Genomic DNA, 27739 nt, shown 5'->3' with positions numbered 1-27739 from the left:
AACAAATTCCAACGCCTTTCAACAGCCCAAGCAGCGATCTTTCCGATACGTCGTCTGAGATAATTTTTTGCGCCGAACACCATTTCTAGTCATGAACCAACTAGCCCGACAGCAGACGTTAATTACTAAGTCGTCTGCCAGGTTCAGTGGTTTAAAAACTTTAACGGACGCTATATATATCTCGGCCCTTCCTGCGAAGAGGTATATGAGACTGTAGTCTCGGGAGACTCATTCGAACCGATGTCCATATAAGGCATCGATAAAGGGCACCTGGGATCGTTTTGTTCAAGACACTTGCGCTTCAAGACGGTTCCCAGCGTTCCACCGCCTCGAAGGACAAAGTGTTGTTTGCGTGGCGGCAATGGTCTCTGGAATATGCGCACCGCATCAATGTAGCTGGCGTCCGCTGCACCAGATGCCACCGTAGTTCGTCCCATTGTTTGAACGACGACGTCGTCGGCAGCGACTCCCCTCAGCTGTCGTACGTATTCTACTTCCGCGTGTCGCAATGCGAGGAAATGCCGTGTCGACGCTGTAGAAGTCCCGGCGAGCTTGCAGTGTTGCATTGTGCAACGTACTGCGCCCTTCCGGTTTCACACAGCGATCACCATAACGGCATAGCCGTTTGGTTGCGATAGCATGACAACGGCATGAAGTTTAAAGTTCTAGCTTAACCCTGTCTAAGCACGAAACGCGTGAAATTAAACTCTAACCTCAACCTGCCCATATCTTACGAGGCAGCATGCCGAGACTAACCTTGTATTTTGCCGCATGCACAAAGGCTGCAAACAAGAATTAAATTATGGCAGGGTATGAGTGGTAAAAATGCACAGCCACTTCCATTCTTTCTTTACAGTTAACAAATAGGCTGTAGCTATAACATTCGTGCACCAAATGTATAGGGAGCAACGACTGTTTACTTGAAAAGGCAGACTGCTCCGCCGAACCACTACTCTGTATACTTATGTTTTTGTCTAGGGGCGGCTCATAACGGTATTGCACAGAAACAGTAAACATTATCTTCACGATTTGAAGGAATGCTGCATGTGGAGATCACTAAATCATCTAAATGAGCCAGGGCGCGAGCTTCCCTAAGAGTTCCAAAACGTTCTCTTAAAGGCAAAGTTTATGCCTATTTGCGCTACAATTGATGTCGCGCATTTTGTAACCAAAGAAGTTGCTCATGAAGATTGAGTCGGAGGCCGCACATGACGCTGTTGCTCGGAGAACGTATTAACTGCTCAGCAGTCGATAAAACCAAGATACGTTTAGAGTATTTGTGGAAAAAATGCAGGCAAAAGATTGACAGGACCGGAATCCTTACAGGCAACTGTACAATACAGAGAGAGAGAGAGAGAGATTTTAATGAAGAAAGAGAAGGTCAAGGAGACATATGCAAAATGCTAGACGGTCATGGATGCAGTAAAACCTGATTAGATCAAGCAGGTGAGGTGACTGCCGCCACCCCGTTTCAAAGGGGATGCCAATAAAAATTCATCATCGCCGTCCACACAGCCGCGGGCTGTGAGCGAGGGTCGCTGGATTCCAGAAGCCAAGTCTTTCACGGGGCGAACTGGCGAGCAAACGAGATCCGCAACGATGCAGGTGCACACCGCGCGCGGGGCCGCGGCCAGTCTTTCAGCGGTCATCCAACAGGCCCTTGCTCCAGAAGCTCCGACGCAACGTTTTGTTTTGATGGCCGCAGGAAGAATCAGAGCGCCCCTGCGAGAAGGGTTGCATGCATGCACACCTGGTCGGCCGTATATATATATATATATATATATATATATATATATATATATATATATATATATATATATATATATATACGACAGTACACTCCCGGCGCCGGGGCCGGATAATCGGCGCGCGAGAGCGCGCCAACGTATAATTATAAGCACCGGAGAGTCCACACAAACGGTCCCCTGTGGCTGCCGAGGAGACCGGCGAACCATCGTCAGGCGTTAACCGGATTCCTATGGGGCACCGTGGAAAGCCGCGCTATCTTCCAAGAGGCGCTCGGCGCGGGCCAATTTGAACGGCTGTTCGCGCTGCACCGCGCAAGCAGCAGTGGAGCGCCGCCGCCGAGTCCGGGCCACGGTGCGCGACGCGCGGCGGATGGCCCGCATAGCGTCGAATGCGGAACGACGGGGTCTCGATATCGGGCCGATTATCGGCGGCGGCCGCCGAAAACAACGGCCGCCGCTTCTTCCTCGCGTCGGGACGGCTCCACGCCCCGACTCATTAGGAGAGAAAACCGACTTCCGCATTGAGGAGCTCCTCCTCCCGCAGTGCACCCTATCGCGTTCTCCTATCGCGCTCGCTGCCTATCGTTCTGTTCGGGGGCCACTGCCAGTCGGCCATCGTCGAGGTCAGCGGGCGAGGCCGCCGGCTCGCTGACACACTGGACCCGTCGCGGCGTTTCCCCCTGGAACGCGACAGGCGCGTCGTTTGGCTTAAGTGGGGGTGCATGCGCGTCAAAGCCATCCTGTTCGTCGGAAAGGGTTGTCTGTTGAACTTGCAGAAAGGGAAGCCTGTTGGAACCTTTACCGGAAGCTTCTGTTAGATGCTTTGCCACTAGTCACGCAACAAATAGAATTGATTTTACGCACTCACACATGTGTTTCAAGCTCATGGACATGTGGTATACATATCAACGCCCGATACGACGTGCGACAGATGTAAAATATGCGCGGCATCCCTGACATTTAAAGCCTATTAGAAACTTGTTGGATCTGGGCCTGCATGCACAAAAAGCTCTTATGTTGGAACTTCCTCCATTCTCTCTCTCTACGCTGGAACTGTTCGTAAGAAAAAATTCCAGCCAATCGTTATGTTGGACATAATAGCGAAAACAGCCGGCCAACAGCAAACAGCACTTACACTCGAAATACTTCGTCAATTCAGCCCCAGGTTGGTGGACGCTTGAACCAATCCCAGCAATGGTTGGTCTCTCACGGCATGGGATTGTACCCAAAACGTTATTCGATCATTAGATGCACGGGGAGCAAGCAAACATTACGCACGCCGAAATGAGATATCGGATCTTCAAAATACACCTGCTGTTGAAGGCCACTCTCGAGCACGATCGGAGCCGGGACGGTGTTGCTATTGGAGTTCGAAGCCGCCATTGCGACCCGTATATCGCCAACGCTCAGCGAATGAGGTGGCTGGAAAAATGCTGTTCCACAGCTCCGTCCACCGAGCCTGAAACCAAGTCTTTCTACAGCTTGACTTCAGTATAACTAACTTATTGGATTGCGTGGTCACCGAAGATGAATGCATGGCGCAGTTAAGTTTATCCTTCGCAAAATTCATCTCAGAGCGTTTGCCCACCAGCAAGGTGAAAACATATCGTCGCTTTCAACTGCCAATTTCAGTCAATATTTTTATTTTGGTAACTTTTGCGAGTGTATGCAATAAAGAAAAGGCGAAGAAAGACACTTAGTCAGGGCGAAGAACTTGACCGGTGGCATGACAGAATGAGCAGTTGGCCCGGCCTGTCGCTACAAAACCTAGTCTAACCGAACACAAAGGCTTGTCGCACCGAGAGCGATCAACAATGGCACCAATGGAAACCACTCGTCTGCATCCTCGTAACGTTGCCACACCAAACTATAAACATACAGACACAAAAGCCTAAAAGGGGAAGTGCACAACGTGTAGTTCTAGACGACCCCCAAGAGAGCAGACCTGGATGTTCCAGAGACCGCATTCCTCGCGTATAGCCGGCCGCGCACGTTTCATCGGTCGACGCGCGGCGGGCAAGATTCAATCTGACAAAACAGTGACAATGGGTCCCGTGGTCCGGCTCTGCCGCAGCACCCAAGCGCCAATGTGGCCTCCTTCCGAGCCGAGACGCCTCGTTTGTGTACGTACACCACCGCGGCAACGCCATTGTTGCACGAACCACGCGGCGCGCACTATTACGGGCGGGTCGGCGCACGCGCTGATGCGCCACAATGCAAACCGCAGATACACGGGGCTCGCATCTCCGAGATCAGCCGCATAAATCTGCTATATAACCCCCTTTCCCTTCATCCACTGCTGATCTCTTTTCTGCGGCGCAAGATTTTCTTTTCTCGTTGCCGTTCTGCAGCAAACGTCCAGGTGAGAACAAGCAGGCACGGCCGTCGCCGCCAGAACATAAAGCGCAACCATGCGCTATAGCCGGGGCCGTCCGTAATCAGCGGCCTCTCTTTTCAAGTCCCTCCCTCCGCCCTCACCGGGAGCGCTGCATGCCTTCTATATAAACACGGCGGCCTCGTAGACAATGCACACGCACACACATTGTAGTATGCCGAGTCGTCCGTGCCGACTGACGACTGCGGGAGTGTGTGCGCGCGCGCATGTGTGTACATATATAAGGCGACCGCGGCGTCGAATCGTGCTCTACGGCTGCTCACGCCGCATGCAGCGAGGTTCATCAGGCGCCTCGCGGGGGACGCCGAGCTCCTCCGTCTCCTCTTATCGATGGACCGGCTAGCATCCATCAATGTCCCAGACAAGGGTAGGCCGGAGAAAGGGTCCATTCTCGTCGCGCGGGAGGGGGATGATATCTCTCCCACCGTGGATGACCTCAAATAGGGAGAGCAGGCACCACCCGTTATCTGGGCGTCGCGAAAACAGCAGCAGGGACTTGCAAAGGTGAAACTCTATATATATGTTACAAACCCTATCTCGAGCCCGGTCGTTTCTACACGAGCTCGTTAGCACTCGTCGGCCGCCAGTGGCACACGGCTGGACCTCCAGCAGTCGCCCAAAGGAAAAGCACGGCGGCGCGAACTTGTCGTGAATCTGTATCTCCTTCGTCTGCGATTTGCGGAACCCGTTTTCCGCGGTATCATCTGGAAGAGCGAGATTCCTCGGTGTAGAAGGTGCACATCGCGTAAACACACTGCTCTGTCATCGGTCTAAGCGGAAAGGGAATGCAATGCATACTACGAAACAAAGCCAAGTTGTGGGACCCGGAGGGAGAAGAAGAGGGAGAGATGGAGGCGGCAATGCAAAGTTTCTGTTTACCGTATGCTGCGTTTGAGTTCTACGTCATCTTTCATGGGTCCATTTGGCATCCGGATGCGGACTATAGTGGCATCGTTGAATACGCAAATCTCAATTGGCAAGTTTTGTTCACTGGAATACTGTAGACACTTTCTTAGATGACAGCGAAAGTATTTTCTTCTCAAATAATCGAGGGTCGGGGGTTGAGGGGGGAATGATTACCGTAACCTGCAAATTTATTTATTTATTTATTTATTTATTTATTTATTTATTTATTTATTTATTTATTTATTTATTTATTTATTTATTTATTTATTTATTTATTTATTTATTTATTTATTTATTTATTTATTTATATTGTTTTCTATCCAAGATCATGTTATTTCGGACGTTGACGTAAGTCCACGATTCCGGGAACCACAATGCACAAGCAAATCGGCAACCCATATTGTCGAATTGAGTCGTGCTTTTCGTGGCTTTACTTACTACCCGACACTTTCGCATGTTTGCTACATACCCACTTTCGACACTTAGACTGTGATGCGGCAATGTGCCGCAAAAAGAAAGAAGAAGCCGAACACGCGGTCTTTCCCGTCTTCTAAAGTCGTCATAACGAGATCAGGCTAACATACCGACGCTGGCGGGAGGAAACGGTGCGCACGACTCGTCTCATCTTCCGAAGAATTGTATAGAATTAACCTGTAGCATAACATCTAAAAAAATCCATTCTGTACCATTAACTGCAGCAACAATATGAACAACTGTGCAATGACAGCTTCCTATGCGACTGAGTGAGCAACCATCGCCGGCGACAGAGTTGAAATGAGGGAACACTCGCAAGGGAAATGCGAAGGGTACAAGGACAACGCTGGCGACATGCTGGATCGCTAAAAGAAAATGCGTGGATACATGGCCCGGTATAAAGCAAGTATTCTTCGCGTTCTAAGCACTGACAAAGCGCCAAAAGCAATAGCATTGGAATAGAAACATTACATTACCCCATCCCGGAGCTTCCTGCATGCATACAAAGTCAGGCGTGCAGGATCGCGACTACACACACAAACACACGCACGTACACAAACTCACGCACGCACGCACGCACGCACGCACGCACGCACGCACGCACGCACGCACACACACACACACACACACACACACACACACACACACACACACACACACACACACACACACACACACACACACACACACACACACACACACACACACACACACACACACACACACACACACACACACACACACACACACACACACACACACACACACACACACACACACACACACACCATGGAAGAAACCCGACCACCCGGGAAGCTCGCATCGAGAATCGAGGCGACCTTGACGCGTTTCGCATCATTTCAAGCAATCAGGACCATCCTCGACGTGGGTAAAGAAAATAATAATAAAAAAAAACTAAGGCAGGCGACAAATAAAGCACACTCTGAAGGACGATCAAGGTAGGCAGGCGGGCAGGAGGCGTAAGTATATAGACACCTCTTCGCAGCCGCCCTTTGACGCCCGCCGCGCGCGCAGCTTGATGAAACTGCGAGAGGCCGACCGCCAGCCACGATTGCAGAACCGCTGGCATCTCGGGTCCTGTTCAGTGTGACCACCGAGAAGGCGTTGCTCGCGCGAAAGGTCGTTTCTTTTCGCTTTCCCCCGTAGCGAGAACTTCGCTCCTCGCTTTGCTATAGGTGCTTTTTGCCCCGCTTCGTGTCTTACGTAAAAGCTCACACACACACACGATCATGCGCATTTGCACAAAGTGCGAAAGCACGCCGCGTAGACACTAAGGGAATTTCTCAAGGGTGTTCTTCAACGGATCTACCGCTGCGTGAAGGCGATAGAGTAGGCAACAAGAATAAGAAGGAGAAAAATACGGCATCAACGCGGGAAAGGGCAGAAGGAATGTCGAAACAGGCGCTGCTGCTCCAACCAACACTAGAACGGAACTTTCTATTTGCACTGACGGCGATGGACCTTGACTGTGCGCCCAGGATGACTCAGATGAAATGTACACCTCGCGGTTTTTTATTCCTTCTTTTCTTCGAAGTAATTGTGAGCACTTGTACGCTCTTGACCAGATTTAGTGTTGATCCTACCCGAAGGCCGTGTGAGCTTTACCAGTACGCATGTGCCCAAGCAAGCTCACGGAGCGCAGTGCAAGCATAAATCTGCGTCGCTGACTGCGGCCAACCTTGAAAGCGTGCTCGGGCAATTGCTCGAGCTCTATGTCTACAATGCGGCCAACCGACTACGCACTCCACGAAAGTATGCCACAGTGCGCCCAACGGCTGCGCGAGTGGTCATTCATCATTGTTGGAAGAGGCGCACATAACGATGACGAGTACTGCATGCAATGGGTTATTCACACGTCGCACCAAACTCCACGGACGAGCATTACTTGGCTGAGCCGCGGCCAATTGCGTCGTCAGCCGCTTATCTGCTTCGTCCTTGTGCGTGGCATCATTGGGCGGCACTTAGCCACGTAGTATTCGTCCGCGGATCTTGTTTAGTCGTGTGAAAACCCCATAACGGCTGAAATCACAAAGTAGCAGTCATGCAAGTTACTATATACAGACCTCGTTCTGACGCAGCTATGTGACTCAGGTTAGAATAGTGGTTCGCACGTAATAATGTCAGCTCCACTTGCCCGAACTTACTTCTTGAGACACCCAAGTCGTGAAACCATTATAATCATCATCATCACCAACTGCAGAAGTTGGGTGTGCTGTCTGGACACTGTCAAATTACGCCATGTTGGCATTTCTGAGCCAATCAGAGAGGCTGTAGAAGCATTGAGAGCCAATCAGAGAAGATGGCGATTTTGACTTTATGGCGGAATGTGACGTCCAAGAGAGCTCCCCGGCTGCGTATTCATAGGGACAACGCTCGAGACCAATGTCCCAATACACACTGTTCTGTGCACATTCTGTCACCCAGCGCAAAATTTACGCTAGACACTGTTTGCGATACCGATAACAGAAAAGTCTAACGCGTGCTCATGCCGTCGTCAAGTGGCGCCACGCGACAATCACGGTGTGAGTGCGTGCATGCATGCATAAGTGCGTGAGTGCGTGAGTGCGTGCGCGATTTGTAAGAACAAGCAGCGCCCAATCGTGACAGTGAAGGCCGGTCCAATGACAACCACTGCACTTGCTAAACGTATACGAGAAGTTCAGCGATTATAATCCCGGGTTAGCAAGCCCTTCCACAATGCTTCGCGGCTTTATAATGAGGCAAACCGGCGTACGCGTGTAGCGTAGTTTTTTCCGCAACGCTCGGCCGCGCGGCGGCTGTCCTTCGTTGTGTTTGTGCCCTCTCGCGCCAGACAGAGAAGTGTGGGAACGGCTGCTAGGGGGCACGAGAACATCCCGCTTCGCGTTGCGACAGAAAGAGGGGCACCCTTCGCGGCTGCTTCGCTTTGCTTCCATCGCATAAACTCTCACGCCGCGAAGCCCCCCGAGGGTATACGTGAAAAGAGAAGAGAACACGGCGGCGGAACAATAGGAATCTCGCTGCCGACGCCGTCGGCAAAGGAGAGGAACGCTGGACGCAAAGACAAAAAGCTCCCTTGAGCGGCGCCGGATGAGAGGACAATAAGAAAGTGTCTCCACAGACACTCTTTCTCCCTTTATCTCTCTCTCTCTCTCTCTCTTTGCATCAGTCTGTCTGGGTACGAAGGACGCGTCCCTGTGAAGCGAGCTGAGAAGTACGGCGGTAGTTTATGTATGCACGGTCGATACGTCAAATGAGGCGATACGCGACAAATGGGGCTCGCGCGAATACTCTTCACGCATGTTTAATGCACGAGGGTGGAAATAAATGCCGTTATACGATCAGCCTGATTTGTCACGCCTGTCACGTGTCGAGAATCGCGGTGATAATCGCATCGAATCATTGAGTTACTCGCTGATGTTACGAGTAGACAGCGAATGAGAGTGCGTGCGCGAATAAGTGAGAGAGCAAGAGTGAGCGCGTGGTGGGCAGCGCGAATATGACTGAGAGAGGGCAATGCGGTCGGGGGCTGTCCTTGCGCCATCCGTCATCTGGGCCATCAGTGGTCCAATACCTGAAGATCCAGAGAACTGTTCAATGTATGCGTATCCAGCTTCTGCAACGGACATTCCCCCTGCTGTGGATCTGCGCAAGAACGCGCTATACTCGGTAGAAGATACTAAGAGTCACCATGCCGTACCAACAGATTGAGCAGACAGTTATAGGCAATGGCTCATGGACGGTAAGTTCGATAAGCCACTACTGCAGTTTCTACTTGAGGAGGACATCCACGCTATTATTTACTACACATCTATGGGGCAGGATAAGTTTCACGAAAAAAAAAACGTGAGATAATTAGTGATTGCGTATATAAATGAGCAAATGACTGAGTGAGGAAGACTGATTGACAGAGAGAGAAATTAAGAGATAAATGTATGAGGGTTAACCAAAGCAAATGTCCGGCTGGCTTCACTGCACTGGGGGAAGGGGAAAGGTAGAGAAGATGAGGAGAAAAACTGGCAGCGACCATAGTGTTTCCTTCTGTCCCGTTGCCTTTAAAAGAGCAACTCGGGCTAACGTCGGCTGGGTCTTAGAATTCTGTTCTCCTTAAGGCGACGGTTGTCAAGCTTGTCGAGCGTGGTGCGAAGCGCTTTCCTTTGTGCACTGAAACGACGACAATCACACGGAAAGCGGCAATCGTCTCTTTGCACAACAAATTTCACATTCGGGACTCATTGCCATTTCGATGAAGAAGGTGAGGGCATTTGGGATTGCTACTGCAAGCTGTAGATGTCATATGGAGTTAAAAAAAAGTTAATTATGGGGTTTTACGTGCCAAAGCCACGATCTGATTATGAGGCACGCCGTAGTGGAGGACTCCGGAAATTTGAACCACCTGGGGTTCTTTAACGTGCACCTAAATCTAAGTAATGCACGGGTGTTTTCGCATTTCGCCCCCGTCGAAATGCGGCCGGCGTGGCCGGGATTCGATCCCGCGACCTCGTGCTCAGCAGCCCACCACCATAGCCACTAAGCAACCACGGCGGGTCCATATGAGAGTTACGCCACGTTGTGGTAAGAATAGTTCGGAAGGTGTAGCTTTATATGGGGATTCAGGGAACAAAAGCGCCGGCTGGTGAAATCCGCTGAATTCCATTGGGACAATGTAAGCTCGAGTGCAAGCTCGCGGAGCTTTCTCGCTGCGTCCACTCTTGACAATACCCAGAAATTTTGAAGAATGCCCCTTCGGAAAGCTGTTGAGCTTTGCCGCCACACTACAGCGTCACTCAACCGACAGCACTATCAAAAATGATATTTCGAAAGAGCGATCTAGTTTCACTACGTTTTTTTCTTAGCAACGTCGAGAGGGTACTTCCTTCTAATAAAATACGCACTTATGACACTTAATCGGCACCTAATGCTGCGTTATAGCAGTGTTTTGGTCCTGACCAAGCACTGCTATAAAGCAATTACGAAGTTAGGATAAGTTTGTAAATGCGTATGTTATTAAAAGGGGGTACCCTGTCGACGTTACTAACTGAAACTTGTTGAAACTCTCCAATTTTCGAAACACAATTCTTTTCTCATGTTGCTCATTGAGTTACGCTGGTGTAATGTGGTGAAGTTCAGCAAATTTTCGAAGGGGCAATGTCCAAAATTCCTGGACGTGTATCGAGAGCGTGAGTGTAAGGCAGCATGTGAGCGACTGAGCCAACGAGTAAGAGCGAGCGAGGGAGCCAGTGACAGACTTGTGTGAGCATGTAAGTGAATGAGTGAGGCGAAAAATGAGTGACTACACATTTGAGGGAGTGAGCGAGTAAGAAAGAGAGTGAGAGAATGAGGAAAGGAATGTCTCGGTGAGTGAATGTGTGGATGAGTGAGTGAGTGAACAGAACGTGAAGTTCGGCAGGAACGACGCTCTCACGTACACCTCCAGCATGAAATGAAATAACTCACAATGAGACATTGTAAAACACTCTTGTAAAGCCGGCCTCGGCGTGCGCGTTTGCTAGGATTAGCGGAGAAAGTGCAAACCTTGCAAGTCCACGTGGCCAGTTTTCATGTGCGGTGATTGGGCCTTTTCTGTGTGCGGGCCTACATATACGGTTGTTTCTGCAAATAAAGACTCAGTTGAAAGTTAGCGCTCGTCTTGTTCTCTCGTTCTTGTCCGTGTCTTCTAGCGCTATGATCCGCTCCGATGCAAACGCCGCCTTCGCGCTGAAGAATGTCGAGTTTCCGCCTGAACCATGAAGGCTCATCACTCTCGGAGAGCGCGCCGTCCATGCGCGAAAAATAAGGCAAACGTTCGTACAAGAGCGAAGATAACTCAATCTCCATTACTCATCTCGAGGGGCTTTCTCGCCGGTGCGTAAAAATTCAACAGAGATTATGCACGTAGGGCGCATGTAGACTGCGATCTTCGATCCTAAAGTGCAGATACACGACGCATAATCCGTTTCATGCGCAAAATCGCAGGGGGAGCGTATATTTGTTCATTTTTGTTTCCTTCGTAGAGGCTTGGGAACTTAAGAGATGGCAAAACCGATAACCTCCTTTTGTGAAGCCGTTCGGCAGCGAGACTCCCTCTCGTGCGAAAGGCGCGCGAGCCGTGCCTCCACTATTGCGTCGTTCGCGGCGGCTGTCGAAGAAAACAATTCTTCATTCTATTTTAAACCGCCTCGCACGCCCAATGGCCGCATCGGGCGCATACATGCGTGGGCATCGAAGGGGCGCCCTTCGCCAAGGTTGTGCCTATCTGCGAGCCTTTCCGAAGTGATGTATGAAGAGGTACCATGTTGAGCCGCCGCCGACGATGGGCGGCCGCCGTGTGCGTATATGCGGCGCGTGACCCGTTGCCGAAACGTGAGAGCAGCCCGTGCGGCCACGAGGCGATAACGAGTGCGCGGCGATCTTTCACCGCGATCGAACGTCCAGCGCGTAAGGCACGCCGAGTAAAAGCAGCGCCAGCGTCGACGACCTGCCGTCGAACTTCGCAGTTCAGTGCCGTTATATATTTCACTGCGCGCGCACTCGCGCGCGCACTCGGAGCCAAGCACGCGTGCGTGCATCCTCTCCCGAACCGACCGGGCATGACCCGGTATCGGTGTACATAGCCCGTCGAACTAAATACCGTGCAGCATCATGCAATCTGCAGCGATTGCTAGCCAATTAAGTGCGGAATTCACATAGAGGAATTCGAACGTGATTGGATGGCACGCACTCGCTTGCCAATGAAAGAAGCCAGCTGCGCTATGCGATTTCCCGGATACCGACCAATCGCGAGAGATTCTTGGGAAGTTTTAGACCATTTTCAATGGCGCGAAACCGATAACACACAAGTAATTCGAACACAGGCATACGCGAATGACTGTTCTATGAGCGTTGACCGTTTTGCGACGTCCTAAAAAGCAATGTACACGTTTGTCCACTCTCAGAAGAAACGCATCAGTAGTGTTCAGTCTGATATTACTTCAGTATTATTCTCTCTTTAACGCATGATAAAACAAGAAAAAATAAACGATACGCCACGTTATACAGATACATATTGATTAATATTCACATGCAGGCCAATGTGCCAAATCTAATAAAGCGTGTCCTTTAAAATTACACGACGAACGACAACGATTCCAAAGTGCAAATTTTAGCAACTCGCCCAGCAACAAGTTCTTCGCAACTAAACATTGTCCGGAACCACCGGTCTCTATAATGGCAGTCGAAACCTCCGTGCCAGTGCACGGAATTAGCGAGACACATGCATTGCACGGGTGAATAAGCCGCGTACAAGCTTCACCATGCATGCACGCCGCCAGCACAGTCAGTGGACCGTGCGCGCCTATGGGACAAAAAGAGCAAGAACGCAGGAAGAAAGCCCCCCCCCCCCCCCCCCCTCACTAAAACAAAAGCCGATTCGCTGAGAGAGAGAGAGAGAGGCGGTTTCAAGGGTCGCCCTTGCACCGGCTTCGGAATCCTTTCGTTCCCCCGTGATCGGGCAGACCTTCGATAGCCACACTCGTGCCTGCCCTTGAAACGAGCGAATCGAAAAGCTAAAACCGTGCGCCGGCATTGATCTACACGGCGTCTCGCGGTCCCCTCGTTCTTTCCTGCTCTTATACATACATGTATCTCTGAACGCACGCACACAATATATAGCGGGAAGGAAAACGGTTTTGTTTCGTCGCAGTGGTGGCGCGCCGCTGAGCGGTATGTCCAGGTATGTCGTCGCACTCGCCTGCAAGGAACGGCCACGATTCAGGAGCGAGCAGCCTTGGGCGAAAACGAACGCACGCGCCGCGAAGTGGAGAAGCGAGGGCGGCTCGTGTCACGCAGTGCTTCTTTTTCGAGTGCCCTTCTCCTCCTGCCGCGAGGTGCAGTGCTGCCGCCTTTCGATGGCATTGGCGCACTCGCGCGCACCTGGGGTCGTTTGCTGAAATGCTTATTCGCCGGCGGCACCCACGGCCACGCCTAAGAACGGCCTCTCCGATTTTGGGTACCGTAGAACACAACGCGAAACTGGTCTTCGAATGTAATGACATTGCGACACTGGATGGCATTATTGAGAGGTACTTAAAGACCAACACATACATAATTTCACCACCATTATTTTATGGTGTTAAGTTTCGCATTCATATCATACATGGATCGTTTCCGCAGTGCGCATTATTACGGAAACGAAACAAATTACAAATAATTATTGATCCGGCGTTACAGTTCCAGCGCTTGCATTTCCATGCCTGCCTGTGGCTTATTTCCGAATGAATGATTTAATTTAAGGTCACCTTTTAATTAAAGCCTAATTTAGTTGAATATTTAGGCAGCCCGCGGCGAGACCTTGGGGCTCAAGAATTAAGCTTCGCCTATAGTGTCCGGCTTCAGAGTATTTTGCTAAGTGTCGATTTGTTGGTAGTAGTAGTGGTGGTAGTAGTATTGGTGTTGGTGGTGGCAGTAGTAGTAGTAGTAGTAGTAGTAGTAGTAGTAGTAGTAGTAGTAGTAGTAGTAGTAGTAGTAGTAGTAGTTGTTGTTGTTGTTGTTGTTGTTGTGACGGATGCAGGGCGCAGCGTAGAATCACTGAGGTTCCTACGAGAACACATCGCATGAGGCAGTGACGTCACTCAGCACTTAAGCGAAGCTTTCTTCTATCCGTTCACGTTTCGGCACACACGTCTTCGCGAGTCTGGTGACAGGCATCCCACTCACAGTTCTCGCTCGTGGGACGTCCATTCCCGACGACCCCTGCCCAGAGCTCGAGGCTGCATTTTCGCTTGAAAGAAACTTGCAGCTGCGATCGCGCTTCGACGGAAATCCGCCCCACCTAACCGATACCTATAGCAGGGAGACGAAAAAAAAAAAAACAACAACAAATAACCTCGCAGCGGGTCGTTAAGGCGGAACACACCGCGAGTCGCGTCGGCGACTCCTTGATGATGAGAGGTGGGAATGGAGGAAACCTCGATTCTCCGCGCTCGCTCTCACGATCTCCTTCTTACGTTCTCTGCACGCACGCAAGCCTCGAAAGAGCAGCAACGAAGTACGCGTGCTGGTGGGACTGGCCGGCCTCTTTGCAGTACACAACATGCACACGAGAACCCGGCCGGCGTCGTCGGAAAAAACGAAGGAAAAAATAATAAAGGAAAGGAGAGCGCCGACTCACGAGCGGGACTCGCTCGTTGGCCGCGCGAGGTAGATCAGGACGGACGATGTGGTCCTCCGTGTGGCGTCCACGGCACCACGACTCCAAGCCGAGAGGAGGCCACTTTTCCTTTCGGCCTCTCGATCTTTCTTCTTGGTCCGCCTTCTCCTCCATCCGAGCGGAAGACGCGGCGCAATCGGAGAAACGCGCTTGCGGATCCCAGCGATCTCAGCGCCGAGTGAGGTTTGCCACGACGGCGATGCAGTTCCAGATGACCGCTGCTCGATGCGGTCTGTCGCGTTTCTCTTTTTCGCCGCATGCGCGTGTTCCTCACCACCCACCCCTCTTTCCGAATGGACCCTCTGTTTCTCCGCCCACAAATGAGGCTGGACGCCGTTGCTGCCCTTTTGTAGCCGCGAGCTGCAGCGACCAATGACCAACGGCGGCCTGAAGACGCCTCCAAAGTGCAAAAACTCGAAAGAGCAACGTCTTCGACTGCCGTGGTCGTTGTCACCGTCGTCATTAATGAACCTCACAAGGGTTCAGTGAGGGTGCGAATGGTACCTTCGTCGTGTTCAGTTTTCTTCATGCCTCAAGCCTCTCCTGTCTCAACAATTCCCTGCCTTCCAAAGTTGATAAGTCGTCCTTGAATTTATGACATGGCGTTGCGACGCATCTCGCTTATACATATCATTTAAGATTTAAAGAAAACAAAACGGAAAAGAATTAACGACAAGAGACTCAAGAGAGAGAACAAACATACGCGGCGTGCTTTTATCCAGAGTTTTACTGTGTATTTGTCAGGCATATCTGCAACGACGATATCCGTATACTGCGGTTGCGAGGAGTACGTGATGTTGAGAATGTTACTGTATAGTTGCAAGGGATAGAAGTAATACTCATGGCGTACTCATGCCCTCTGCTTCGTTAGTGACGTTCGGTTCTTCAACGTTTTAAGCTCGCACACAGAGTTCAGTTGACAGTTCTTCTACTCTACCTGATGATGATCACGTTGAGCATCAAGAAAAAGGAACACAGCGACATTAGAAAAACGTTGAATTCGAGACGCTCTCATGGAAGAGAAACTATACAGTGAGGAAGACATTGCAGTGGTGCGTGCTTCCAAGATCCAGTGCTTCTAGGAGGTTTCAGTGTCGTTAGAAGATGATTTTTACTCGTTCTGCTCGTATAGTGCAGTGTGACACCCGTTCGCAGGGTACCTTCTGAAATTACCTCTGTTGAAAACATTTACTCGGAAGACGCTCAGCTGATACAGACAAATGCCGGCCCAGATCACCACGCCAAGCCCCTCCACCTTGGCAAGCACCACCAGCACTCTCGCACTGGCGACGTTTCACGTGCACGCCTTCTAGTCTACCCGGCAGCGTTGCGACACTTCCACACCAGGGGCGTGGCTCGTTATTCCCAGCCACGCTGTCTCTGTTCCTCACGTTCCCAAGGTCGCCGACTGCGCCGGCCGGGGAGAAATCACTCGCTGAGCATGCCCAAATGGCGGCGGCCCCTTTCTTGATTGTCGGTTCCAGCGGCGAGAAACGACCACGTCCGGCCGGCCAGCCCTCGCTGTGGGAGAACGATGCCACCGAACCAACTACTCGAGGCAGCGCCTCCGAAAAAGAAGGCGCCCCTTTTGTTTTGACACTCTGCACACGTGAAATCAGCGGCGCGGCCCGTGGCATCGCCTTCGAAGCAATCCATCGCTAACGGCGACATTGAGAACCAGCCAGGAGCGCGCGACTACGCTCTACCAAAGCGCCCATTTGGGCTGGCTTGTTGGTCGTGATCAGAGCGCGAGACGTGGTGCGCGAAGCCCCGGAAGGCTCGTGTCGCGCTTCTTGCCTCGTCCTGCGTGCGTCTCGCTCTGTGTTTATGGCGAAACGCTCGACTGGCTTTCTGCGTGCGCCCTCCGCCTTCGTGGTCACGCTGGAGACAAAAACAGAAAGGGAAAAAAAAACGTGATGAGTTCACGCAAGACGTGTCTTCTCAATCACCGGCGCAATATGACTATATACTGCCACCGGAGTATTGTAGACAACCTCGCCTGCGTCTTGCGGTGGCCTTACTACGCTGCCTAAAGACGGTCATTTGAAGATCGCCTACGGCCAGAAAAAAAAAAAAAAGCAGAAAGAAAGAAAACGCCCCGGGCAGTATAGCAGTGACGACGGCTGCAAGTGAGCCACATCTTCAACTTGGCCCGGCACCTGCTGCCAAGCGGAAATCGATGAGCCCGTTCTTGCGAGGGGCGGCAACCCTGCGGCCTTGGCGACGCCGATGAGGGCATGTCGTCGACGGAAGGACTCTTTCCAGTCCAACGGCGCCGCGCACGACGGCACTTTGCACGCACCGTTTACCGGAGGGAGCCCTCCTGAAGTTCTAGCACGCGCGTGTTTTCTAAAAAAAAAAAAAGAAAGAAAAGAAAGAAAGCAAGCGCATCCAGCGACTTCAGGCCCTTCGAGCAGACGCCGAAAAGACGGCACTGTCACGCCGCCAGGAGAGGACGCGTGTTGCATGCATAAGCGCAGCAACAGGTGCATTGTGATGTCTGCCAGCGCCGGAGAACATGGGCACGGACTCAAACAGCCGTCCAACATCCGTTTGTCTGTCGAGAGTGATGGAATTATGGAATTTGGGTGTACGAGGTGCATTGTACTGACTCTGCAGTGAACTTAATTACGCTGATCATGATGATCACGGTCATAATTAATAATAATTTATGTAGTTTTACGTCCCGTAACTGCAGTTCAGTTATTACGTGCACCTCGGATCAGTGTCATCTGCCTGGCATTGTTTAACGTGCACCTAAATCTAAGTACACCAGCGTTTGTGCCCCTTTCCGCCCCAATACAAACACCGATTGCCTCATTCTTTCCAAAATAAAACAACGCTTAGAGATAGACCGGACTATAGCCGTGATAGACCGTGATAAAGCGCGAAAGTGTGACAACAGGGTGCGCGTAAATTGTAACCTAAATAAAGATGAGAACACGCACGACAGCAGGTACGCTCCTTGTATGCGTACACAACACAGGCCTTACAGCACACATTTAACACAAATCAAACATTATTTTAAGCCAAGCCTATATACCAATATGTATTTGCTCAGGCCCTCCGCGTGTGTGCGCGAGCTCACCGTGTCCTTCCTCCCCCCCCTGTCTCTATCTCATCTTTCTATTCCCTCTTACCCGTCCCCCGAGTAGGGTAGCCAACCAGACGCATTTCTGATTAACATCCCTGCCTTCTCTCTTTCTCACCTCCTCCTCCTTAAATGATTACATTGACGATCTGTAAAGGAACAATTAGCTGTCTTGTCTCTCTCTACATTTTGTAATGCCTCGCATAATGAGAAGGACGAAGGAACACACTTCGCTCGACAACGGCGACGCACCGTATCGCGCTTAAAGATCGATCTCTGTGCCAATATATACGTATATATATAGCATGCGCGTATAGCAGCCATCATGTGAGCGGCATTTATGAGCTTGCACAGGCGGCGCCACGCACCGACCAGCTCTCGCGGCTATATATTGATAATGCGTGCTCGCTCGCGTCCCCCCCCCCCCCCCCCCTCTCTCGGAATCGGCCATTTGTCAAAGGCGCTCGGCACGCCGCACGGATTTCCTGCTTTTCCTTGCGGAGCCGGGAGCGCAGAAATAGAGCGCACGGCTCCATAAATTACCTCCCTTCCGAGTCCGGCCTAAAATGTAACGAAGAGTTAAAAGAAAGAAAGTCTATAGGCTCGACACGATAGATCAGAAGCCAGTGCGTAGCGCGTACGAGCGCTATGCCCTGCAGTATGTAGTACGTTCGGCTAAAACGGTGCTGTAGAACGTCTGTTCGCATGTGCTCACTTCAGCCAATCCGGAACGATCATGTTTGTCAATCGAGCGTGCTCCTGCGCGGTGTAGACTCCCGTAGTCATGCCGTCAGCTTTTGGGTAACAGCAGACGAGAGAGTAAAAATGCGCGGTGTCACCGATTATCAAATGCTTCCTGAGGTTTTGCACAGTGACGAACATGTAACCAATCACTATAGGGTCGTCAAAATCAATCAAGGAAGTTATACTATAGCTCCGCAAAAGTTGCTTGTACAGGTGGTTTACGCGCTCTGGCAGACACAATTTTCGCGAACACGTTGTATCAGCAAGTACATAATTAACAAAGATTTGTTAGTTACGTTCCTGAATTTCACGATTAATTATCTGTCTTTATCAGAAAAATGAAGATAATCGCATTCACAGACAATTTCATCTTATTCGACTAAGGCGTATACGTGCTCCGAGATATGCATAATCAAATTGAACGATAAGTACGCTAAAGTTATTCAGCTAAACCTGTTCGTAGGAGCAGATAAAAGCCAATCGTGATGTCGGACATATTACCAGCGAAGGCGGTCGGCAAATGGCAAACGAACGACAGGCTTTGTGAATTCGGCCCCCTTGCTTTCAGCAATGACGACATTTAATCGCGATCCTCCATTATGCTGTTGTCATTCCTTCCTCAGAGTCCAGAGCAAATGAAAGGAGTCCAAGGTCTTCGCTCTTTCACGCTATCACACCTTAGAAACCGCCGGTGCTTCGACGTGTCGTTTCAACATTCGTCAGGTGCATCTTGCTCGCGTACCTATCCTTCGTTTTGCTCCTTTTAAGCAGCGAACTGTGTTATCCGCCCCGGCTATTCAAGCGAGTCATTAGCCGCACAAATGAAAGTGCCACAAACTTCCTCGGCCATTGCGACACTCCGAGTTCCTTTCAAATGGGCAGGCAACGGAAGACGACGCGGTGAATGAATGCCCTGTTATTTTTCCTCTGGGCCAACAGCTGCAACGCTGATTCTTGAGGCCTGTTGAGGTCGCACTGTGAAGAGGTCGTCCCGTTGCAACTTCAACGCTGTCCAGTGCGCCGCGTCATCGTTCGTGTAGGCAGCGCGCACACCTGAAACCGAGCCAGTTAGTTGCACGGACAATACGCAAGCCATGGGTTACGCGATACCGCCGCGTCGTTTATGCCGTGTTTTCGCAGTCGGCGAAGGCCACTCGTTGTTCGACGATCTGTCGGATGCCGCTGGGACAGGATGTGAGACCAGTGTTGACGATATATAGGCGCTGAGAAGCAGCGCGAACAACGCTTATATAGCGTATCGCAAAAAAAAAAAAAAAAAAATGCCACAGTAAACAACTTCAACATCGAATCAACACGTTACTGCGGCAGGCAACATACTGAACCACTTGAAGCAATCACTTAGTATCCCTCAGGCAAACGACGTGAACGTAGAAACATCGATGAAACGACGTTTGAATTCTCTCTATAAGCCCTCTGTCAGCCTATATACGCTGGTGTAAGGGGGCGCGAGATAAGAATGTTCCCAAAGTGGTGGCTTTATAGTCGGTGGTGAGCTGGAAGTTTGTTTTGGATTCCTCTTGCATGTAAAAATGTGCCTCTGTATGTAGCAAACGTCAAGCCTTTCGATGTTAGACTAACAGTCGATTACTCCGCGGAGGTACATTTTGCACCTGCGAAAGAAACGGCCAGTGTCGTTAGCGTAGGACGTAACGAGTTTGTTGTATTTTTCGCCATTAGTTATAAGAAATATATTCGGTTCTTTTCATTTTTTAATAGAACTGCCTGTTTGCTCAATCGGGATCGTCCGGCGCGATGTTGGCGCGTCCATTTCACGCCTTCAGACCGTTGCCACTTTAATCGTCTACCATGGAGAAAAACACCTCTGCCACGAGTAATAATGGGTATTACTACAGTGATGTCTGCTCGTTAATCAGGCGCTACGATGCGCTCACTACGGTAGCTAAACTTAAGAACAGCGGAAACGCGTGAAATAAACGCACCAACGCATGCCTTCTCAAGGCACCTCGAAAATACGTGTACACGTTTCACGCGCTTGCGGCTTTAGGCATGTGCGCATATATGGACGCCATCAACTTTATATATGCCGGTCCTATACCAGCCTATTGTTCTGCTGCGTGCCGCTTCGCTACTAGAGCAGAAATTATCACCCAATTACGCTCTAAGCGCTCTAATTACCGCACAGATGCCCACGCTGCTTCTCACATCGTTCGCCAGACGTTCAGTAAGCCTTGGAAACGGATCAAAACCAGCAAAAGAACACGCATAAGCTCAGAGCCCAAGAAGCGCACACCAGAACCACCAGAGCCAACATACGTGGTGGCTCTTAGACTCCGTGCGTCTTATCTCTTTTTCATTTTTTTTCCATCCGGAATCACGCATGCAAGAGCAAATCCAGCTTTTGTCGTACAACCTCGCAAAGAAAAAACTGCGGCTCTATCTCTCGCATACTATACCGTATTGATCCGCGGTATATGTTACGCTAGGGTGCATTTGGTGTATACACATACGCTGCGTTAGCGCTCCCTACGTGTTATTATACACGCGTGGTTTACGCGCTCAGGTAGAACCTGCCCGGTTGAGAGAAGGAAGGAGCTTTTGCGAAAGAAACACGTTCTGGCACGGCTGCAGCGTCTCCGGTCCTTATCCACAGTTTCGTAGGGCGACGGAACCGTAATAAGCCCGCCCTGGCCAGACGTCACTGCCCCCTCTCTCCCCCGTGCTACTCGATGTATGAAACGCAGCCAAGCATACACGACGCACGGAACATGTTGCTTCGCTATTATGCTATAGTGAGACGTATACGCGCTCTTATCCCTTTTATATCCACTATTTGTTTTCTTTCGGGGAACCGCGGCTCCTTCGGTCGCTCGGCCGGACGATCATGCGAGTGAGCCGCCCGGGGCCGGTGCAATCAGATAGGCCGGTGCACGAGGAGAGAGAGAGAGAGACGAGCCAGACACGGCAAGCGAGGGAGGACGCCCGGCAGCAGCAGCCTTTCGGGATCACGGAAAATTATGCGGCGGCCGGCTCCCATACCAGGAAAAACATTATGTAAAAATGTGAGGCACTGCCGGCAGTTACGCAGCGCACGCGCGCGCGAGGAGAGATGCAACGCCAACAGCGCGTACGTACGCACGCACGGGCGGCCCACGAAAAAGCAAAGCGCGCTTGGAAGGCGAGCGTCGCAGGCCGCGGCGCGCAGTTCCGTTTGTCACGTGCGTCGTCGTGTCAATCACGTTCGCGCGCGTTTTGGCGTGGAGCGGAGCGGGAAGAATTTCAGCCAGTTTGCCCTCGTTTCTTACAAAAAACACACACACACACACAAGCACGAAGGTTAGGCAAATCCATGCACTATCCATTATTCATATGTATATAGCTGAACGATCGCAGCGCGCTAGAGCTTTGCTTGTGATTTTTGTAGGAAACTCTATGCCGGATAAAATAAAACTCTATATTGATACCAGAGTTTGGCCAAACTGCGGCGCTTCTTGAATATGTACTTGCGACTCGCGGTCCACTTTGCTGACATTGCAGTCACTGCCCTTTCGACTTCGATACAAGTAGAGTGTACTAGATTAGCACACTCTCGTATAAGTTGTTGGGCTAGCATCAGCTGTCGAGCTATGTTTGGCGAACAAGGCATTTTTCTGGAACTGGTGCACCTGCCGTTCTCTGAGACTGGACCGCGTCTCTTGCACGCAGGACAATAAATCAAAAGGCATTAATAATCAATATGACATAAAGTCCTGGAACTCTCGTGTTTCGCTGCTGCTGCTGCTCCTCTTGATCGATATGTGAGCTTTCCTGCAGCTTTTTGAATATGTCTGTCCCACTACCCCTCGTATATACAATGCATGTGTCAGGATTTACAGGTGGAGAGATGTATCTGGCAAAGGTGCGCGAATCGCCTTGCCAAGAGGCCGGCAGTTGCTCCGTCCTGGCCAGCGATCTTAAAGGCCGGACTTGACTCATTACAGCTCCACTAGAACGACAACCCTGAAGGAGCCGACCCGTTGCCTCTCGCAAACAACCGCAGGTTTAACCTCACGTCAAGGACACAGGAATTATCACAAGAACAATAATAAATAAACACCTCGTGATAGGGCTTCCCGTGGACGCATCTGCATGCGGGTCGCTATACAAGTTGTCCCAGCGAACGTTAGCCAAGATGGTCAACGAAAAACAAGAATGATCTAGAAAACACGGTGCAAGATATGATTTTAAGACCTACCACGTTTGGTTGTCAGGACGCTGACAACCGAAAACTGCAGGGCTTATAATTGTGTGTTGCACCGTCTTTACTAAATCTTTTGTTGTTGTTGTTGTTGTTGTTGTTGTTGTTGTTGTTGTTGTTGTTGTTGTTGTTGTTGCTGCTGCTGAACAGCTTGCATTACGTTCGCTGGGAGACACGGTATATGTATATGGTAGGGTAAACGTCACAACCACCTCTACAATTTAACAAAGCTATTTCCTGCACAGATACTTTTTGTGGCATGATTCCATAAGTCCCATCATTTATGCTGTTCCTGTCCTGTCTTCTAATCTAGATCGCCGACTCCCTTCCTGTCCCGTTACGCTTGTGCGGTACGCGACGGAGTGCTTCCTTCTAATCCATCACGTGACCACCACGAAAACTTCTCTCCGCAAGCCGTTGGGGCCTTAAGAGAATGGCCTGTTGCAAACGCATCATGCCGTATGATGCGGCAACTCTTTCACCGACGTGGATAATCAGCACAAGCTTTAGTATACACATAAGGCGCATGCATCGTAAATGACGTATACGTGTGTGCCGGGAGACTTTGCGAGCAGGTCACAAAGTTCTAACGAATCAGCAGGCTCATTCTGTACATGTATACGTACGCGGTTACGAAACTCGAAGCGCGTATCCCACGAAAAAAAAAAAAATGTGGAGCGACGCGTGCCTGTGATGTGGTTCCGGGCACGCACGTGGTTATACATAGCGCGCACGAAGAAGCCACGTTATCTCCATGGCCGGCGAAGTGGTCTCACGGAAATGAAAGTCTGATTGATCGGCGCGCATGTCGGCGGAAGCTAATTGCGAACCATAAGCACGCCGAGTCGTTCGGAGACATTATATTCGCCTCCATTCTTGCGGCCGCATAATCTTTCGCATCCAAACGATGTCCCCCTCTCGTGTGAGCTTCCGTATCGCGAAGACTGAGTATCAGTCAACGAACGCTGTGGAAACGAGGCGGTATGTATGTGGTTCGAGATGGGCAGTTTCACGTGCGCCCCGGTGGACTATATAAACGCCGCGAGATGCTGACCACCTTGTGATGCCGTGCGACGGTTGACGGCGTATACATAATGAAAATACTAGCCACGGACTCCGCATGCTATATATAGGCGTGAGGTGTATGCAACGCTTCATGCAAATCGCGCTGTTCCAACAAGTTACCACATCAAGCACGAGAAGCGGTCTACTGCGCTCTGAACACGATTATGTACTATAGCTGCGCGGCTCTCACGACGCCTTATGAATGATCACATCGCGGATGTTTACTTAAACGTCTCATTCTCCCTTCACCTTTCCTTTCGCCGCTATTTGTAATGGTTTTAAAAATGAAGCTCTGGTGCTTGTTTGGTGAGGAGTGATAACATCAACAAAGCGCACAGATTGGTGAGAAGTGGATCATCTGGACGACCAATCACAGGAATGCTTTCAGACAATACAGGATTGCCTGGCCAGTAAGGAGAATGAACACGAATAAAATCAAATATTAACTCTTTTCTTTTATGTAGCACCACGCCTACTTTACATCAAAATACGACGAGGTCACGCAGGACCTGACGGTGGGATTATCAGCGTGTGACTGCTTTATCGCAATTCACACTGCTGGGACATTATATTTATAGTTCCACAATTTCAATTATGCTCTTCCTCATCAGCCTATATTTATGTCCACTGCAGGACGAAGGCCTTTCGCTGCGATCTCCAATTACCCCTGTCTTGCGCTAGCTGATTCCAACTAGCGCCTGCAAATTTTATAATCACCCCACCTAGTTTTCTGCCGTCCTCGACTGTACTTCCCTTCTCTTGGTATCCATTCTGTAACTCTAATGGTCCACCGGTTATCCATCCTACGCATTACATGGCCTGCCCAGCTCCATGCCCATTATGCTCTTCACTGTCATTTATTGAAAGGACAACGTAAGTTGCTTTGAAATAATGTATCTCTAGTTCAACGGGTACCAAAAATGTACAGCAGTGCAGGTGAACTCATTTTAAAGGACGACTGCCTTTCTCTTCGGGAATAAATGTTTGAGATCAAAATGGGTGTGGACAGGGAGGGGTCGCTGAGACAAATCAGTTGATTATCAATCGGACTTCCTGACTCATTAGTAGACCGCCGTCCGATTCAGCGTACCAAAGAGGCTCTCACCGCCCTGCAAACGGTTTCGAAAGCCGCGTTCCAACGGTGGCATTGAGCTTAGAGTAATTGTCATTCCCGGCGAGCGGCGAGCGCGACGCCGGCATTCGGAATTGATAGATAACGCCGACCGAGGAGAATTCGGGTTACGCGACTCTCGCGCATTACGATCGACACGGCGGCCACAATCGTATGATGAATCACCCGCAGAGTCCTTGACAGTGCTGCCTGCATTAATCGCGCTGCATACAGTACAAAACTAGCACGCGACATGAAGCGTTTTTGGTAAGATTATCACACCTTACCACATCGCAATCCCGCTACGGGAATGCGCCCGAATACCTGACACTGTCCGCTTCTCTATAGCGAACGATTCGTCGAAGCGACTTAGACCCCATTCAGGGGCTGTATTCATAAAAAAAGCTCTTACGCAAGACTTGTTTGTAAGAGGAAATTCCAGCCAATCATGATGCTGGGCATATTATTAATGAGGGGAGAGATAGAAAATAAACTTTATTACAATATCGTGGAGGCATGGAACACCTTCGAACTAAAGGCTTTGTGAACTCGGCTCTAGCTTTTCAACAAAAGCCGCTCGCAGGAGTAGGAATTTACGCTGGCCTCAAACACACTTAGTACAGTGTTTCTTGTTGGAAAGTTGGGGATTTAGGGAGAAATTAGATGTGTGATGCTTGTAACTGTATCTTCGCTTGCAAAAATTACATATGATATTATATTGCATCTCAAAAGAAAGTCTATTGAATCCAATAAACAGTCACTAGAAACACAATGGCGTTTCTACAATGACTTTGTAAGGGTGTGCAGGGTGAGTGAACTTCGGAACCTGTCAAATGCAGCTAAGTCACGGCTAGCTCGCGGAAGCGTCAAGCACTCGACTCCACTTACTTTTGCTTCCCAGCGGCCGCTCCGAGAAGCCTGTTGAGGACATTCATGGCTGGGACATGGAGGCCCCCGGCACTGCTAGGGGCCGGGCTTTTGCGCGGAAATCCGAGGTGAAGACGGAGACGCAGGAGCAGTTGCAGCCTTCAGTCAATCGTGCGGACCACGGTATCACACTTCTTCCTCCTTCTGGTGGGAACAAACGTAACCCGCGCAGGCGATCACCCCACTCGAAGATTCTCTCATCGGGGACTCGAGAGGACCAGGGCGCGCATCCCAAAAAGAAAAGAAACACGTCGCCCGAGGCGGTGGACGAATCGAGGCACGCCGAAAGCCACAACCGACTGCACACCTGTCGCTCGCTCCCTGGGCGAGGAATGTGAAATGAATAAAGCAAAAAAGTGAGGGCCTCGTCGCGGCGCGCTCGAAACGGCGAGCGCGGCACGTATTCCGGGGTTCGACACGGGGGAACGCACACTGAAACACAGCGCAGGAACGACGGGGCCGGGGGGCGAAGCAAGCAACAGGGAGGGCAGGCACGGCCACAACGACGGGTGCACTTCGGACGGAACCTGTTGCGCACAGAACTATCCAGTCACAGAGCGTTGAAAAAGAGCGAACAAGCGCTGTGCGGGTCCTTCCGACGACACACGATGTCACAACAAGGGAGCCCGACGATTCAGGGCAATCGCACCGCTAACTTCCGATACAGGCACAGAACGAGCGCTCGCGAAGACTTGGTCGTCGTCGTCCACGAGCAAGCACGCACCGACCCGTTCGGCGGACGACGCTTCTTCGTCGACAGCGCTCGTCAACGGTCGAACCCGGAGGCGTCTCAAAGGGCGAGTTGGTTGCCCTGGGGCAGGCGGTATCAAAGCCGTCACCCGTCGTCGGTGAAGAAAGATGCACGTCCAAGAGATCGAAGCGAGTACAAGTGCAAGGCGTTGAGGAACGAAGACGGGGCAGGTGGAACTGCTAGAAGAGGCAGTGATTCTTCTGGTCAGCAGAGAACTGGACTGCCGTACTACATGGTCGCGGTCTAGCACAGGCGGCGGCAGCAGGAGCAGCCCGAGCAGCGCAGCCGGCACGCAGCACGGTCGGTGGCTGCCGTTGCTCTCGAGGACCGGCCACAATGGCGCCGGCATGCATCGGCTGCCGCTGCTGCAGCCGCCGGGGAAGGGATACCGGTCGGGGGGGACCCCTCTCCTCAGGCGAGGGGGGGTAACACAACCGCTCCCGCCGCGCCGCCAGGGGGTCCGCGTGGCCAGCGGGGGCCGACAGCGGCGTCTTGCCTGTCCCCTTCTGTTTTGTTACTTTTCGGCCGCCGGAAGGGTCGGCCCGTGCAAAGCGCCCGGGGCTTCATCCACTCAAAACCTAATTCCTCCCGCGAGCACTTGGCCCGGAGCGCACACCTGGTGCGCCGTTCATTGTCAGCTTGTCCGTCCACTGTCGTCGTAACGTCGGCTTTCGAGTGTTTAAACGGAAACAACCTCGACGGAGGCGGCAGTGCTCAATGAACTTAGTTCCCCGAGCGAGTGTCGACGATCTACTCGTCGGGCAATAGCGCGACCAGACTAGCATTCTACTTGTCTCTGTCAAGCTCGAAACCTTTGGAGACACGAAACTCTGTTCTCAGGCGTATTGCTTGCAGGAATGGACACACTGCCCCTATGCGTACTCGGAGTGCTTCTGCCGTGGATTAACTGATGCTCTGTTACAGCAACAGCCGCCCTATCGTTATTGCAGACTAGTGCTAAGCTATAACTGCACGCCTGTGTGATACCACGCCCCCTTCCAACTCTGATCAGTTATCGACAGCGTCAAGCCTACACCGGTGATATGTAACTCAATGGTAGGGATTAAACGAAGCTTACCGCCGGCTATATCTCCCGCACAGCGAATGCAAAGATAGAGTTAGTG

General features: G+C 51.0%; 1 protein-coding gene across 3 annotated transcripts in view; it reads right to left on the bottom strand.

Moving 5' to 3' along the window:
* Nucleotides 1–27739, bottom strand: part of LOC119449458 (trinucleotide repeat-containing gene 18 protein) — a 491760-nt gene that overhangs the window by 346360 nt on the left and 117661 nt on the right. Inside the window, exon 1 of one of the 3 annotated variants that reach the window (XM_049665216.1) lies at nucleotides 25826–27022. The exons of the other annotated variants lie outside the window; for them this stretch is intronic. Coding sequence (XP_049521173.1) covers nucleotides 25826–25872 — 47 coding nt within the window. The 5' untranslated portion in view covers nucleotides 25873–27022. Of the gene's footprint in view, nucleotides 1–25825; nucleotides 27023–27739 lie in introns of those variants that run through there. 3 annotated transcript variants of the gene reach the window in all.

Source organism: Dermacentor silvarum, chromosome 4 (assembly GCF_013339745.2).
Source record: "Dermacentor silvarum isolate Dsil-2018 chromosome 4, BIME_Dsil_1.4, whole genome shotgun sequence".
NCBI classification, from domain to species: domain Eukaryota; kingdom Metazoa; phylum Arthropoda; class Arachnida; order Ixodida; family Ixodidae; genus Dermacentor; species Dermacentor silvarum.
Note: the sequence above shows the minus strand (reverse complement) of the source record. Positions and strands in the feature narration are given on the sequence as shown.